This window comes from Hibiscus syriacus, unplaced genomic scaffold, assembly GCF_006381635.1.
Source record: "Hibiscus syriacus cultivar Baekdansim isolate YM2019G1 unplaced genomic scaffold, ASM638163v2 tig00113724_pilon, whole genome shotgun sequence".
Classification (NCBI taxonomy): domain Eukaryota; kingdom Viridiplantae; phylum Streptophyta; class Magnoliopsida; order Malvales; family Malvaceae; genus Hibiscus; species Hibiscus syriacus.
In genome coordinates this window covers 1,913,208-1,932,017 of record NW_024063470.1, presented here as the reverse complement: position 1 = coordinate 1,932,017, position 18,810 = coordinate 1,913,208, and the positions used below count along the sequence as shown (strand labels likewise).

The 18,810-nt window shown below is 32.5% G+C and overlaps 1 protein-coding gene across 1 annotated transcript; it reads right to left on the bottom strand.

Moving 5' to 3' along the window:
• Window positions 1-839: 839 nt before the first annotated feature.
• LOC120187319 (60S ribosomal protein L34) lies at window positions 840-2,413 on the bottom strand. The gene is made up of 4 exons (XM_039191059.1): window positions 2,254-2,413; window positions 2,097-2,176; window positions 1,182-1,291; window positions 840-1,071 (listed from the first exon to the last, which is right to left on the bottom strand). The coding sequence occupies exons 1-4, from the start codon at window positions 2,330-2,332 to the stop codon at window positions 978-980; spliced, it is 363 nt and encodes a 120-aa protein (XP_039046990.1). The 5' UTR covers window positions 2,333-2,413; the 3' UTR covers window positions 840-977.
• Window positions 2,414-18,810: the final 16,397 nt, after the last annotated feature.

Here is an 18,810-nt window from a genome sequence, read left to right as displayed (position 1 = left end):
GATAGAATAACCCTAATTTTAGTTCGATCTGCCATTTTCATGGACCAAACATTTTTAGGGATGATCAACTATTTAACTATTGCATGTGATGGGGAAGTTCAGCAAAATCAGTCGACAGAATGTATGGGATAATGAAGGTGTTGGAAGAGGCGATGATGTAGGACTTTTTGTTCAATACACGGCTTCATCAACATCACTATCTACTAGGATTGAGAATTTAAGAGATCTTTGAAAATGGATATCTTTCAAAACGGGAATGCTTTAAGAATCATATCGGAATGCATTTTTCTGGAAATACAACGGACACTAGTTCCGGGCAAGGGAACATTAGGAAAAAACACAAACGGCATAAGTATTACCACATCCACAATGAACCTATATGGTCCTTTTATCGATTATCGAATCCCCAGTTCTTGGGGATGGACCAGTACCAACAGAATTTTTACAATTATATAAATACTACGACATGCATCTTGGAAGAGCGAACCAGGTATAAAAGATTATTATTACCAACAACTAAATGCTCATTCATGTCCAAAACAAACAAATTCACCAGTAATATGCATCAATTCATGATCCCTTAAAGCCAAATTTTAACTGAAACAAAGAAGAGTTTAAAGTAAAGGTTCCTTTATCTCATCTTTTAGAGCGAACCAGGTATAAAAGATTATTATTGCCAACAACTAAATGCTCATTCATGTCCAAAACAAACAAATTCACCAGTAATATGCATCAATTCATGATCCCTTAAAGCCAAATTTTAACTGAAACAAAGAAGCGTTTAAAGTAAAGGTTCCTTTATCTCATCTTTTAGAGCGAACCAGGTATAAAAGATTATTATTACCAACAACTAAATGCTCATTCATGTTCAAAACAAACAAATTCACCAGTAATATGCATCAATTCATGATCCCTTAAAACCAAATTTTAACTGAAACAAAGTAGAGTTTAAAGTAAAGGTTCCTTTATCTCATCTTTTAGCTCTTTGATGACTGCTTTTCCTTGGTTTTCTGTATTTTCAAAACCTTCTTCACTATCTTCTGTTCTTCAACCAAAAAGGCCCTAATGATCCTGTACGAATACATCAGGAATTCAACAAATTATTCATCATTACAAAAGGGAAGTAAAACTGATTCAGGAGTGAATTGGATATTGAAATAAATAAATTTCCCAAGGCGCACCTTTCCCTGACCGCACTACCAGATAACACACCACCATAGGCACGGTTCACAGTCCTCCTGTTCCTAGGTAGCCTAGACCTCTTGTATTCCGCAGGCCTCAAATGAGGAATCTGCACAAAAAAGAATATTGAATGAGTCGGAAAGACTCCTTACTACATGAAGTAGTCAGTCAATAAGCGCAATCAGCATGCAACAGAATTTAGCACCCTGAAAACAATTGAAACAATCCATTCCAAAGGGAATGGGAAAAACAAGTTTTAATCCTAAACAAAGCATCATCTCATCACAACATTCCCATTGTTCGGAAACACACCACACTATTTACTGGAGAATAGCCCACTCAAAATATAAAATTGTAGTAGTAATGCAGTATATTTTTACAAGCATGACAGTGAACTAGAATTAAACAAAATGTTACATTCAAGAACAAGGAACTCGGAACATGATTGTTGCATATCTGAGAATTAAAACAATCTATATGACAAAAACAAACTACAATTTTAGCAAATTGTTTTCAGCACTCAATTTTACCTGCCTTTGATTAGAAAAACAATTTACAAAAGATTAGTGTGGATACACGAATATATAACATTACACAAAAATAACACGAACACAACACAAATACACTCAAAACAAAATACGAATTAAAAATGTATCAAAATAAAAAATACGTAAGATACTTGACACTCGACAGAATACACAAACAATACATGTATACACGAATTGTTGGACCTAATTATAAATTTATTAGAACTCGGAGCTATTCCTCCAAAAGATAACAACCCATCAATTCAAAACCTAATACAAGTCAAAAAGCATAATTTTTAATTTTCCTTACCCACCATTTTTCAACATCCATACAGGTATATTTAAGATGACATAGCAGAAGCTAAAAATTTTATAAAAAGAACATACCCCTTGGATCCGTTTGCCGGTAACGGGGCATTTGGGTCCGCTAGCTCTCTTCTTAGTTGTCTGGTAGACAAGTTTTCCACCTTCGAAATTAAACCAAAGTGAAAAAGAAATGAATTCATCGCTATAAAAATAATCCGTTGAAGGAGTATCGATTTACCTGGAGTTTTGACGACCCGATGCTGATTAGACTTGGTGGCGTAGCTATGGCGCGTCCGGTACGTCAGCCGCTGAACCATTTTTCTTACTCAGCTTCGGTACTCTCTCTGTCTCTATTGATGGAGGCGGAGACCGGAAGTGTTTTTGTTTCGGTGAAAATAGCAAATTAAAGCATTTGGATTGAATGACAAATGATGCCCTAAATCTGACGGCTATTCTATCGTATCTTTTAACGGTTGAGATTTTGTATCTTTAACTCCATTATTTATTTACTTTTACGAAATTATATAACTCAGTAAAAAAAAAGTAAATTGCAAATCTTCAGAAAAAATCTTATATTTAAAAAATAAAATAAATAGAACAAGTAACATATGTGACAGGTTTTGAACATTACATTTGAATTAAAAAAATTACAATTATTTAGTTTAATAATTTTTGGATAAATATGTATTTAGTACATAAACTATCAATTTTGGTATGTTTTAATGTCTAAACTTTTATTTTTTTTCAAAATGATTCTTAAATTTTAGTTTTTATTTCATTTAGTATCCTTGTTAAAAATTTAACATTAAGTTTTGAACCAAATTGAAAGTCTAGGTACTAAAACTGACCAAAAATGGCAGTTTAGGTATTAAACGTATTAAGTTTTTAACGATTAGGTACTAAAATGAAACAAAAACTAAACATTATGTATGATTTTGAAAAGATAATGAAAGTTTAGGTATTATAATGGATTAAAACTGATAGTTTAGATACTAAATACATACTTTATCTTATTTTTTTTAAAGATTGAATTATTAATTTAACGGGTAAATTATAATTTTCATCACTTAATTTTATCTTCATTCTTAATTTATTAAAGTTTAAAACATTTTAATTTGGCATAATACTAAAATTAACCTCCCAATGTTTATTAAAATGTTCATTTTTGGTCCCTATTATTTTATTAGAGCATTTTGATCTCAATGTTTTATTTTAGGGTAAAATGCCCCTTCTATAGATGGAACCCCTTTGTTAACACCTGGTTTGTGAGCTTAACGTTCGGAATGTGTTTCAGTCTGCAGATTCTTGGAATGTGTTTAGTCTGCATATTCTTAGAATGACGGATTGAGAAGCCATTGTCAAACATGACTTTCAGCTTGGATTATTCTGATCAAAGTACATCTCAGATACTTAGTAGTTGGCACGTACTTCACAGAGACCTTATTTGTATTTGAGTTGTAAACTTTATATCTTATGGTTATGTATTTTGAATTATTTTATGGATTTGAATTAATCATGTTAAATGTCATTTTTAAAAGGAAATTTTTAATTAGTCGCTTCGGTGGTCCCGTGTGACGTTCTAATTCATCGATCTTTGGGTCGAACCGAATTAGGCCGTTACAATGGGTTTTCACTGCTCAACCAATTTGGATACTTGGAAATATCGCTCCTTCGTAGCCGTATCACCAAAAGCAATTTTTATTTTGTTGTGGATAAAGTCAACGCCAAATTGAATAATTGGGTGGCTTCTAAATTATCTCTGATTGGTCACATTACTCTTGCCAAATCAACCCTTAAGGCAATTCTAAACTTCTTTATGCAGACTGGGGTTATTCCTAAAGCGATTCGTAATAAAATTGAATTCATTGCTCGACAGTTCATTGGGGTGGCACTAACGACAATCCAAAAATGGTTCTTGTCAAATGAGATTCGTGTTGTCAACCTAGTTCCCACGAGGTTTAGGTATACGTCCCCTTCGAACTTAAAACGAAGCTTTTTTTTTTAATCAAGCTCGGTTTCAATCTTTTGATGCAACCCAATTCTTTGTTGGCCACTTTATACCGGTCTAAGTACAAGATCAACACTCCCATGTCTCTCCAAATTGAGTCCAAAAACTGTTTTTTTTCATGTGGTGCTCCTTGTCAAAGATCTGGTGTTTTATTCGTTCCAATATCTACTGGTCTATCGGGAATGGTCATGATATTATATTTTGGGGTGATGCATGGATTCCCAGGGAATATCCGCTGGCTAATCGTGTTATTGATGGGCACGTCTACATTTCGGATACCAAGATCGATGAATTTATTACTACTGATGGTATGTGGGACTTGGACAAGCTTAAGAATTCCCTTGACGAGGACATAGTTGGTGAGATTATCGTTCATCCTCCTTTTTGTGAAGCTAGTACTCTAATTATCCAAAACGACATTGGGAGGCTTCAGGTCATTGCACCGTTAAAACAAATTATTATCAGCTCCATTGGGACACTTGGGACGATCACAATAGTATCTAGAATCTTCGTTGGAAGTTTGAGGGACCTCAACGGATCCGGAATTCCATATGGCTAGTGCTTAGAAATCTGTTTCTTACCAACGTGGAAAGAAGGAGACGAGGGCTGTCGTCGGATCCCGACTACCTTGTTTGTGGAAGCAGTGAGGAAGCAGTTCTCCATACCCTTTGGGATTGTTTTGATGTGCAATATCCCAAAATTTTGGCGAGTGACCAAAGTGTAATTTTTGGAAGTTTGGTGGCCAAATTAGAAATTTGAGAAAAGTTTAAGGACCAAAGTGATAATTTTTTTCAAAAAGAACTTTTATTCCCTAAATGAAAAGTTTATCTTTAAAGATGGAGTTGTTATGGAATTCAGATTTCGATCCAGAATTAGTAGAAAAAGTTATTAAGTAATAAAGTTCGATAAAATATCTGATTATTATGATTGAATCAAAAGTTTACAAAAATTTTAAGAAAGGTAGTTTGGAGTTAAAAAATTATATTGACATTTGAATTAGTAGAATTTGAGGTGGATTGGTGGAAATTGCATTGTAAAGTGGAACAATGTAATTTAGTGAATAAATTGAATTTTTGGAAAAATTCAAGGCAAACATGAAAAATCAAGAATATGATATTTTGTTATGGATAAGATGATGTAAGGGATGATGTAATGGAGTGGCAAAGTTGTAGTTATTAAGATTCATCATTGGCAAAAATGCAATTTGTCTAAAATGAATTTTTTAATTCATTTTAAATGATTTTTAAACATGTGTAAAGGATGATAATTGCTAGAATTTTCAAGAAAAAGAGAGCCCTCAATCAGCTTGCTGCCGTGAGCTTCTCTAAGGCGAGAAAAAAATTCTTTTCAAATTTTGAGCCATTTTTTGTAGGATTTTGGCTTAGGTATAAATAGAAAACCTTATCTACACAAGATTTTCTTTCATTTGGTGTAAAAATCTTCATGTTTCATGTTTGAGTTGGGAAGATGTGGTTGAAGGGGAAATGTAATTCTTATGATTTAAGGTTGGTTTTTGATGTTGAAAGTGGTATGGAGTTAAAATCAAGCTTGGAAATATTTATTTGAGATTGAATTCATACATGAATCAAATTGAAAATCTTTGAAATCCTACATGTGTTCGACCATGGTATTAAAGGGTGAGAAAAATTATGTAAGGGTTGGAAATGATGTAGGAAGGATTCTACAAGCCTTAGAAAGCTATAAGTATCCTTTAGTAATTTTGTGAAAGTTGGGGGACATATTCAAAAATTATGGAAAATTATGGGATCAATGTACAATTATGCAATATTTGTTGTACTACGCTAGAAATTAAAGTTAGAGTGTTGAAATTTATGTTAGAATGTGAAATTGGATCATTTTGGAAACTTGGTAAGTTTGGTGATTAGTTTGGAAAGTTTGGAGGGTTTAAAGGTAATTTTGCAATTGTAAATGTACTAGATTGATTATGTTGATTCGATGCTGGAATTTCCAGTATTGATTTGAATTGAGCAAAGAGTAAAAGATCATTTCGAATGAAACGAAAAAGTTGAGATGAATTTTAAAAGAATTCATAATTTGTGGTTAAAAATGCAAAGTTGAAAATGTTATGTGAAGTTTTGATTAATTTGGATTAAAAGGAACTTGAATGATCAACTTGAAGCATTAAGGTCAACAAAGATTTTGTGACATGAAATTAGTATCAAATGAGCATCGAAAGATTTTCAGGAATTTATTTTCTGATATGTGCATCGAAAGATTTTTAGGAATTTATTTTCAAGAATTACTAATGTGGTGTAAATGATGCTCATTTAGATTGTGTGCTTGAATTCAAGATTAAACAATATTCAAGCTAAGGAGAAGCTTAAGGATGAAATGTGAATTTCTAAGGAAGGTTTGCAAGCTAAGGACACCAGGTGAGTGCATATTCAATTTGTATTTAGGTTACAGTGTAAACATTGGCTTGCGATGAGCTAGTGATGAAGTTGCTATGATAAGAAGTGACTTCTAAATGTTATGAAATTTTGTGATTCATGCATATATGTTCATTTAGTAAGCTCATGGAATTAATAATTAAGCTAGAGATGCAAATTAGTGAAATCCACTAAGAGCTAAACAATAAGTTTAGAAAATCATGATAAATTCTACAGAGATGATTAGAAGATGATTTTATACCGTTGGATTTGTATATCAGTATAGTTTTTTTTCTAAAAAAACAGTTATTTATTTCGAGGAGTATACAAAAAGATGTGAATTTTTAATCAAGGATAGGTTAGAAAACATGGCAGCAGATTCTGCTCAAAACAACTTCTGTAAGTCAACTTTGAAAATTCATTATAAATTATACAAATTGAACTAGAAAGAGTGCCTTATATGGTTAGATTTGTATTTTGAGTATAGTTTTCATTGGTATAAACAAAATAATTTTTAAGTGTGTATATTAATACATAATAATATTTCTTTAAAGGTAGTGTAAACTGCTAGAGTAGTAAATTACGATAAACTTTGTAATCGAAGCAATCCAAAGCGAAGGATTAAACTTAAAGCTTAGTGAGGCTTATAATTTGAATTATAAATAATGCGTCAAAATTAGTAAGTGTGGATTATTTATTCACTTATGATGATTAAGGAAGACTTATGATAAGTCAACCTCAACTACTTTATTTTAAAAGAGAAGTTTGAATCGAATCATAGAATATTTCCATGACAATTACTGAAATGACTATGATTTATTTTGGGTATCAATTATTCAATATATATCATATGATATTTTCTGAAAAATTATTTGAAGGAATTTTCTAAAATGATTTTAAAGAATGATCTGAATATTTTTATGAATGGAATATTTACTTGATGATTGTAGAAAAGTTACTTAAATTATTTTGGTATGGACTGCCCAAGATATGATTTTTATAATGATAAGTTGAAATAAATTCTGATAGGAAATGTGAATATTGAATGAATAAAATATAATCTGGAAGTTCATTGTATGTTGCATTGAGAGTTGTAGGTACAATTGGCATGCCATGAGGTGGTATGATTATGATTATGTACGTTAGGGTAAATTATGTATAGCACCATGGATGCAAATGAGATGATTGCACTTGGAGTTCATATTATGTTATGATTATGACGATTTAGCACTAAAGTGTTTATTGCGCACACTCGTCTAACTCACGTACCTTGCATTCTCATAAATATACATTGGGATATGAATATAAAAGTTAGCTATAAATCGAAAAGAAAGTATGAATCTGAAAATAAGTTCTGAATCAGAAAATGGATTCTAAAATGTGAAAGTATTGATTATGATAAGAAATATAGAAGTTTTGAAATGTATATGAAATAAAAGAATATGACATTATTTATTATGTCAGTTATTGGTTATCATGGTTTTGACAAAATCATGAAATGATGATTTTCAAATTTTCTTATGAGAAAAGAAAATAACTTGAATAAATAGATTTGACATTTTATTATCATGATTCTTATGGATATGTGAGATATTGGTTTTGACAGGTTTTATGGACGAGGAAATAACTGGTTAAAGTCGATTTTTGAATATCGAAAGCTCTTTTTCTTTATTAAGCAATAGATTGTTTTTATTTTATTAAGTTGATTTTTTTATTTTTAATTCCTCACTAAGTGTATATTTAACGTGTGATGATTTTCACGCATAGGTAAAGAAGAGCAAACTATGTAAGGAGTTGAGGTTGGCATTAATCAACCAAGGGTAATCACAGGTATCAGTAATGACATCCCATTATTTTAAATTTCTTAGATGGTATGTATACGAATAGGAAATGTTTGAGATATATTATTATGAACATAAATATAAATCTAAGTTATATGATTTAGATAAAAGTTTTATTTTGTCATAATAAGAAACATTTTAAATTAGATGATTTTGGCAGTTTATTTTATGATATGAAACAATATATAGTTATCTAGTTGATTCCTAAAACTGTTATTGATTTGGGTGTTCTAAATATTATATTATGATTTACATGACTAATTTATTATGTTGAAAGGATTAAATTAGAGAAGTTTTAAAGAAATAAATTTGTACCAGTTTTTCAATTATATAAAGTGTGTAAATGTTATGTGACATCTTTGACTCGTATTTGGGTACGTATAAGGGTTAAGGGGTATTACATTTATTGGTATCAGAGCTGCAGGTTTAGCTAATTTTCAGCCTAAACCGAGTCAGTTTTATGTTTAAAAGCGTATACATGCCATTAAGATGTCATTATTACTGATATGATGTTTAAACGATTTGATTGAATGTTAATCCTTACTAATGAAAGTGAATAAGTGAATAGTGATTGTAATGTAATTAATTACGATCCTCATATTCAGTAGGATTATAGTAATGCATTGGCACGATAGGAAGTGTCAGTATAAGATTAAAGAAAGGGACATTCTGATGGAATTGACCCTAAGTGACATATGTACGACTAACTCAGCCAGAATGTGATGTTGAGTCATATTTGTAGGTAGTAACTGTCTGTTAAAGGTTTAAAGTGTTACCTTTTGATGGATTTGATAGAGTTAACTAGCGAGAATTTGAGGTAATTTTTAGAATAGACTAGTTACTCCTACTATGTCGTAATAAATTATAACTTAAAGTGATTAATTATAAAGACATCGAGGGGTTTGGAGATATTAGTGGTAGAGAAAAAGAGTAAATATGTTTCCTAATACGATTATGGTAGCAACTCTTACGAAGTTATTGCTATAAGGTTATTAAGACTTCTTAGTAAATGAGGTGGATACTCAAACTTTCATAGTTAAGTTGAAAGATATTCCAATTGTTTGGGAGTATCCAAATGTATACCCACAAAATTTACATGGATTACTTCCAGATTGAGATATAGTGTAACTAAAATAATATAGAGGTACTATTGGGTACTGTGTTTATTTTTATCACCTCGTATTGGTTGGCTTTGATTGAGCCTAGAGGCTTAAAAGGTATAGTTATTAGAATTTTTAAGACCCAATATTTACAAGACTAAGCATGTAACATCCTCAATACCGCGTTAGTGACTAAATTGTAAGGTTTCAAAATTTGGTGATTTAAATTAAAATAATTGAGTGGTTTAAAGACTTATATGAGAAATGAGGTGTAAGATCAAATTGAAAAGAATGAGGAATGAAAGGATAGTATGGTCATTTGCAAAGAAAAGAAAAATATAATAATAATATATGGTATATATAGATACACGTGGAAGGAAGGAAACAAAGTTTAGAGGTTTCCAGAGTTCTCTTCTTTCTTTCTTCTTCTTCTTCACGTGTGAAGCCAAGCAAAGGTGAGTTTTCTTGTGATCAAATTCTTGATGAATTTAAGGTTTCTTATTGATCCTTAGTTGATAACTAAGCTTAAGAAAAGCTTAGATTATCTTAAAACCATAAGATGAGGAGTGTATGAAGAATTAAAGAAAGGAAGTAGAAAAGTGAAATTTTGGAATAGGGTTCTTAATAAGAATTAGAAGTGAAATTTGACTTGTCATTAAGCTAACTAAGAGGTATGAAGTGTTAGAATTCAAATTAGAACATGTTGGAATTTGGGTTAGATTCTTAAACTCTACATGGAGAATCGAATTTCTAAGTTTTGAAAGTATGGAATGAATAATAAGTAGTTTAAGTAAGAGTATGTAAGTTAAGGATATAAAAAGAGGGGTAATATAAAGTGTTAAGTAGACTAAGAAGAGATTTCCGTGCTAAAATGACAATTCTGGGCAATATGCATCGATGCACATTCATTGTGCACCGATGCACATTCATTGTGTACCGATGCATCAATGATAAATCCCAGAAATTGTTTAAGGTGCATCGATGCACATGAAGTGCATCGATGCATTAATTTAAAAAGAAAACATCGAATGCCATCGATGCATAAGGAGTGCATCGATGCACCCCATTAAATACAAACATCAAATAAGATTTATGCATCGATGCATGGTGTAATGCATCGATGCATACCTCCATTAAAAGATGAAAATGACTTTTCTTTTAGCCTAAGAATGATAGCTTAGAATATACTAACTAGTATACTGATAAGTATCAATGAATTACTATGTAGATACCGAGCCTAAACGAGTTCTGGAACCATCGACCAGTAGGATCAATCGAGGGAAAGACAAAGAAATCTAGGTGAGTGCATATGCATAACATGATTATGTTAGTATATTCAGTTCTAGACTTGCGATAAGTCTAGATTTAATATCTTGATACATTATTCATTCAATATTATTAAAGATGATATGAATTCATACCATATGCATTATGGGATATACTATGCAGATTGTGGTAAGTCTATTTTCCAGATTAGAGCTTATATATGAATGTATGTGTCATATGGGATTAAATGAGTTACGAGATATCTATATTAGGTATATGAAGTGTGTGTGATGTTTTTTTTATGGTTATATGTATGAATGAGCATATGTATTGACATGTTACAATATATATATATATGAGTTGTGTAAATAGGTAGATAAATGTGTTAAACATATGAAATAGTTAAAATGATCAATATGATTTCATAAGAATATGAAATAAGAAGTATGGAAAGGACATAAGAAAGAATATGAAATATATAGCATATGAATATGAAATCATATGAGGGGTTATATGAAAAATAAACTACGTGATTACAAATATATGAAAATATGTTAGTGTGATGGGACCTAGGAACTAGTATACGTGATATATATACATTTATATAAGTTATTGAAAAATGAACAAGAGATAAAAGAGATGAAGGATAATACTATAGGAGTATGATAAAAACATAAATGATGACATGTATGTATGTATGTATGTATGTAATGGTTATATGAAAATGTATATGTAATAAGATGATCATATGAACATGTGATAAAGAGCTATAGGAAAAGAAAAATGTGATATGATGTGTGAATATGTAATAAGGTAAAAGACAATGCCCATGATACGAGTTATGAGAACTGTAGGTATAGTTGGCATGCCAAGAGTCAAAGAACTACCTATGTCTTTCGAGACATATGGACAGTATACCTATGTTCTAAGGAACATATGGATAGTTTACCTAGGTTCTTCAGGACCTATGGATAGTTACCGAGGATCTTTATGACCTCTGGATAGTTACCGAGGATCTTTATGACCTCTGGATAGGTCATTCGGAACATTCATTGAGCTGTAGTGACAGCATACGTGTGCACAACCTTATAATACTCGTATACCTTGGGTTCTCAATGGTGTATATGGGCTTAAATAGGACATAACGAGGATGTATATAATTGTATCTTAATATGGTATTATTATGATTTATATTGTCTCATATGTGGTATAATAAATAATGGTGTGATAGTATAATTGCGTTTGGATAGTAGACGACATGTTTATATTTTTAGTAATTCTTTATTATGTAATTATGCCTCACTAAGTCTATGACTTAGCGTGTAAGTGTTTTTACACATAGGTTTCGAAGAGCAGGAGAATCAAGAATAGGAATTTGCAGATCAACATATCTCCACTCAGCGATCAGATCAGAAGGAAAGTCATAGTAGGTATTTTGTTGTATGTAGTGTGTTGGCATGTAAGAAAAGTGTTAGTTACAAATGCTCTGATTAGTTTCGTCTTGTTTTGGTTAACTCGTGTACAATGACAATGTTATTTTAATAAAAGTTTTAAATTTCATTGGTTTTCGTTAAAAGTTTAAAGTTTGAAAAGTCAATGTGACACCTCAGACTTGTATCTGAGTCAGATACGGGTTGAGGGTGTTACATTTAATGGTATCAGAGCTACGGTTTAGTCGATTCTCGGCATAAACCGGAGTCCATAGTGTCTTAAAAAGTGTTCATGCCAACACAGTAGTAATAACTTCTGATCTGATACGAGTAAAGAGTATGTTGTTTAGCTGATAGAAATATTTGGTTATCTCTTATTAGATGTCTGGGCAAGATAGCTCTTGGGGTGAAGCAAGGGATGATAGATTATCTGAAAGTAGTAATTCACCTGCCCTGGCCAGGCAAGGTAAAGGACAGGCAACCTCTGGAGTGCCTGTACAAGATCAAAATGTATTCTTCAGGACGTTGGGCACTATTTTGACACGTTTCCAAACTCCTGCATCCTCAACGCAGAGGATTAATATAACCAAAGAGTTAAAGGGATTAGGAGCTCTAGAGTTCAAAGGTTAAGCCGAAGAAGGTCCTGTTGTTGCGAACCTTTGGCTTAATGATATAAAGATCATGTTAGAGGGACTCCACTGCTCCGATATGGAGAAACTAGATGGGATGGTCTCTTTGCTCCGTGGGCAAGCGAGAATCTGGTGGACGAATGTTATTCATAGGATGCCAAATGATCAGAAAACATGGTATTTGTTTTTAGAAGAGTTTAAGCACAAGTATATAGGAGATCAATTCATCAGGGAAATGAAGCAAGAATTCTTGAATTTGAAACAGCTGAATCGTACTGTGTATGAATATGAGTGTAAATTCAACAAGTTAAGTCGATTCGTGGCCGAATTAATTCGGACAGAGAAAGAAGCATGTGAGTGGTTTGTTGAAGGACTACGACCAAGGCTAAAAGAGATGTTGATTGTTTTGAACTTTTCCTCGTTTCAGGAAGTAGTAAATCGTGCTAAAGTTCTAGAAAGAGCTCAGAATGATCGATTTAGGGATCAGAAAGTTCAATTTTCCAAAAGGACGGGGGCTTCGTCGAGCTCTGTACCACCCAAGAGAGGTAGAGATTTGGGTTCCAATACCAAGTAAGGTCTGAATCAGTGGTATCCTCTGCTAGAGGATCAAATTAGATGAGAGCTAGACAGACTCAATTAGGAAAGTCTGGTGATGGAAGAGCACAACAGGGACACTGTCAGATTTGTGAGAGATATCATGGTGGGGCATGTAGAGTTGAATCCGGAGCCTTTTCCGATGTGGGGAAATAGGACATTTCATGAGAGATTGTCCATTGGGGACAGGAAAGCCTGTGCAGTCAGAGCGATCTGCTTCGATATCCAGAGAAGACGGGGTAGAGGTAGAGGAAGAAGTCAGACAGAATTTTCTACTCAACAGGAAATACGCTCTACGGCTGGAGTATATAATCTCAATATCAGTGAAGACAATGAGGATCCAGAGATAATAGCAGGTATATTCTATTGTACAGTAAATGCTTTATGATATTAGTTGATCTGAGCTTGTATAACCATATATGAGTAGAGAATGGGTAAGAGAATTGAGAATTTAGTTAGAAGTCATTTTTTTTAGAAATAGTGTAGAGACAATCCCATTAAGGTACAGTGCTAAAGTAAACAAGATATGTTAGAAGTGTTACATTCGAATTCAGTTAATTTAATTCTCTGTCAATCTAATGGAGATATTCCTCAAGGGATAAGTAAGGAGATAGTGATTTATAAAGGAGTATATATATAGGGAATTAAATGAAAAAGGGGTGTAAAGTGTGAATTATAAGTTGATATGGGGTAAGGAAATGGTAGATAGTGCTATGAAAAGATTGATTGATTTCGTAAAGTATACGTTTAATAACATTTGAAGAGGTTTAGGGTTGTGTTCTGAGTTATAGAATGATGGAATAAGAGATTGGGTATGATTATAAGGTAATTAGAAATGGATTGGGTTCTTTGGGAAGTGAAAGCAAATCATTGATTACAAATTGCAATGGGATAAAGTAGAGAAAGGAGCATGAGAACATTGAAAGATATGTTCTTATCGGTATGTGTAATGAAAATTCGAGGACGAATTTTCTTAAAAGGAGGGGAGATTTGTAACATCCTCAATACCGGGTTAGTGACTAAATTGTAAGGTTTCAAAATTTGGTGATTTAAATTAAAATAATTGAGTGGTTTAAAGACTTATATGAGAAATGAGGTGTAAGATCAAATTGAAAAGATGAGGAATGAAAGGATAGTATGGTTATTTGCAAAGAAAATAAAAATATAATAATAATATATGGTATATATAGATACACATGGAAGGAAGGAAAAAAGTTTAGAGGTTTCCAGAGTTCTCTTCTTTCTTTCTTCTTCTTCTTCACGTGTGAAGCCAAGCAAAGGTGAGTTTTCTTGTGATCAAATTCTTGATGAATTTAAGGTTTCTTATTGATCCTTAGTTCATAACTAAGCTTAAGGAAAGCTTAGATTATCTTAAAACCATAAGATGAGGAGTGTATGAAGAATTAAAGAAAGGAAGTAGAAAAGTGAAATTTTGGAATAGGGTTCTTAATAAGAATTAGAAGTGAAATTTGACTTGTCATTAAGCTAACTAAGAGGTATGAAGTGTTGAATTCAAATTAGAACATGTTGGAATTTGGGTTAGATTCTTAAACTCTACATGGAGAATCGGATTTCTAAGTTTTGAAAGTATGGAATGAATAATAAGTAGTTTAAGTAAGAGTATGTAAGTTAAGGATATAAAAAGAGGGGTAATATAAAGTGTTAAGTAGACTAAGAAGAGATTTCCGTGCTAAAATGACAATTCTGGGCAATGTGCATCGATGCACATTCATTGTGCACCGATGCATCAATGATAAATCCCAGAAATTGTTTAAGGTGCATCGATGCACATCATGTGCATCGATGCATTAATTTAAAAAGAAAACATCGAATGCCATCGATGCATCGATGCATAAGGAGTGCATCGATGCACCCCATTAAATACAAACATCGAATAAGATTTATACATCGATGCATAGTATAATGTATCGATGCATACCTCCATTAAAAGAAGAAAATGACTTTTCTTTTAGCCTAAGAATGATATCTTAGAATATACTAACTAGTATACTGATAAGTATCAATGAATTACTATGTAGATACCGAGCCTAAACGAGTTCTGGAACCATCGACCAGTAGGATCAATCGAGGGAAAGGCAAAGAAATCTAGGTGAGTGCATATGCATAACATGATTATGTTAGTATATTCAGTTCTAGACTTGCGATAAGTCTAGATTTAATATCTTGATACATTATTCATTCAATATTATTAAAGATGATATGAATTCATACCATATGCATTATGGGATATACTATGCAGATTGTGGTAAGTCTATTTTCCAGATTAGAGCTTATATATGAATGTATGTGTCATATGGGATTGAATGAGTTACGAGTTATCTATATTAGGTATATGAAGTGTGTGTGATGTGTTTTTTTTATGGTTTATATGTATGAATGAGCATATGTATTGACATGTTACAGTATATATATATATATTATATGAGTTGTGTAAATAGGTAGATAGATGTGTTAAACATGTGAAATAGTTAAAATAATCAATATGATTTCATAAGAATATGAAATAAGAAGTATGGAAAGGACATAAGAAAGAATATGAAATATATAGCATATGAATATGAAATCATATGAGGGGTTATATGAAAAATAAACTACGTGATTACAAATATATGAAAATATGCTAGTGTGATGGGACCTAGGAACTAGTATACGTGATATATATACATTTATATAAGTTATTGGATGAAAAATGAACAAGAGATAAAAGAGATGAAGGATAATACTATAGGAGTATGATAAAAACATAAATGATGACATGTATGTATGTATGTATGTATGTATGTATGTATGTATGTATGTATGTATGTATGTATGTAATGGTTATATGAAAAGGTATAGGTAATAAGATGATCATATGAACATGTGATAAAGAGCCATAGGAAAAGAAAAATGTGATATGATGTGTGAATATGTAATAAGGTAAAAGACAATGCCCATGATACGAGTTATGAGAACTGTAGGTATAGTTGGCATGCCAAGAGTCAAAGAACTACCTATGTCTTTCGAGACATATGGACATTATACCTATGTTCTAAGGAATATATGGATAGTTTACCTAGGTTCTTCGGGACCTATGGATAGTTACCGAGGATCTTTATGACCTCTGGATAGTTACCGAGGATCTTTATGACCTCTGGATAGTTACCGAAGATCTTTATGACCTCTGGATAGTTACCGAGGATCTTTATGACCTCTGGATAGGTCCTTCGGAACATTCATTGAGCTGTGATGACAACATACGTGTGCACAACCTCATAATACTCGTATACCTTGGGTTCTCAATGGTGTATATGGGCTTAAATAGGACATAATGAGGATGTATATAATTGTATCTTAATATGGTATTATTATGATTTATATTGTCTCATATGTGGTATAATAAATGATGGTGTGATAGTATAATTGCGTTTGGATAGTAGACGACATGTTTATATTTTTAGTAATTCTTTATTATGTAATTATGCCTCACTAAGTCTATGACTTAGCGTGTAAGTGTTTTTACACGTAGGTTTCGAAGAGTAGGAGAATCAAGAATAGGAATTTGCAGATCAACATATCTCCACTCAGCGATCAGATCAGAAGGAAAGTCATAGTAGGTATTTTGTTGTATGTAGTGTGTTGGCATGTAAGAAAAGTGTTAGTTACAAATGCTTTGATTAGTTTCGTCTTGCTTTGGTTAACTCGTGTACAATGACAATGTTATTTTAATAAAAGTTTTAAATTTCATTGGTTTTCGTTAAAAGTTAAAAGTTTGAAAAGTCAATGTGACACCTCAGACTTGTATCCGGGTCAGATACGGGTTGAGGGTGTTACAAAGCATGTCATCTGAGACGCAACAATATTAATTGTGAAAAAGAAATACGAGTCTATGCAATTACGCATGAATTATTTTAAGTTGAAAGGAAATAATAATAAAGAATAAGTATCATCTTCTAAAGATTTATGATCTATTAATCAGTTAAAAAAGTTCATTAAATTTCCCAAGACTGATCTTCAATATGGATATTATCAACTAAAATATTAAGGAAGAAGATCTTCCTAAGATAGTTTTCAGGACTCAAAGTAGACACTATGAGTTTGCAGTAATATCGTTGCTTTAACGAATATTCTTATGAGATTTTATAAACCAAGTATTTCAGTTATACATGAATTATTAATCCACCTAGTTATTGGTGATGGTTTATGGAATATGACTGATATATGATTATTGGTTTTCATTGGTATATGATAATATTGAATATGAAATTATGGAAATTGTGCTTAGTGCATAAATAGTATTTTTGAAATACTGATTTTGGGTAGGATTGCATTACGGAGGTACAACTTTGATCAAGCTGGTAAACCTTATGGATCTAATGTGACACTTGGGTAGGCTCACGGGCCTCAAGATGCTTCATTAGGTTGGCTCCCTTTGCTGTGTGCTTAGGGTAAGCCCTATAGACTTATGGACTTAAGGATACATGCCCCAAAGTCTATCCTTAGGTTTGCTTCCTTTTTGCCGTGTGCATAAGGTAAGCCCTATGGACGCAGTTCTGGGAACTGTGGATGGTGTACAAGAGGATGGTTTAAACTATGAGTTTCAAATGTTAAACTTCATAATGATTTTATGAGATTTACCGAACTGTCATTTGATAAATTTACCTATTATGATTTTATTGTACTCTTGGAACACACTAGACATCCTATTCGATCTCCTGAAAATGTTAAACTATGAAAGGTTTCTTATGAACTGAGATTCATGGCTTCTACTCGATGAACTACTAATGGAACTCCAGATTATTCCGCAATTGGTATATGTTTGATTCAATAAGGAAATTATGGTTTCTCATTTATCTGCATGTTATGTAGCATCATCTGGTAGTTCTGTATTACTGAGCTTTCCAAAGCTCACTCTATTACTCACCATTGCAGGTTAAAAGAATTGTACGAGTACAGCTATCAACATCAGTAAGGGAGTTCTTCCGGCGTTACTTGCAGAGTATGGTACATGTGATTAGGGGGCATGTGGATTGTATTTTGTTTTATATTTGAGTTTGAAAAACCTATTTTATTTATGAATAATAATAAATCATTTATGATTTTACATGTTTTAAGAAAAGTTTTAAATTTTTCGCTATTTTTACAGTGGGTCATTCTAGTGGCCCTAATGTGACACTCCAGATCGGATCGGGCTATCCGCATCGGTCTGAGGGGGTTACATTTAGTGGTATCAGAGCTATGGTTTGAGTCAAAATTTTTCAAGATAGACCGGCCGGTCGAATGTCAAAATATGTCTGATCAGTACATGCCCCTAGACTACAATCGTACCTCTATGAGTCGGAACTCCAGGGCTGAGTCCCTATCTGTAGCAGAGTAAACCAAAGTTTCTATCTGTTAAGGCTATACTTGTACAAAAAGGAATACTAGTAACATCTGTCTAAACGCTGTGAAGTACCTCACGAGCCATGTGAGAGTTATTTATCTGAAAAATTCTGACTTGACGCCGGAAATGAAATTGGGGTATGCTACTGCTCTAT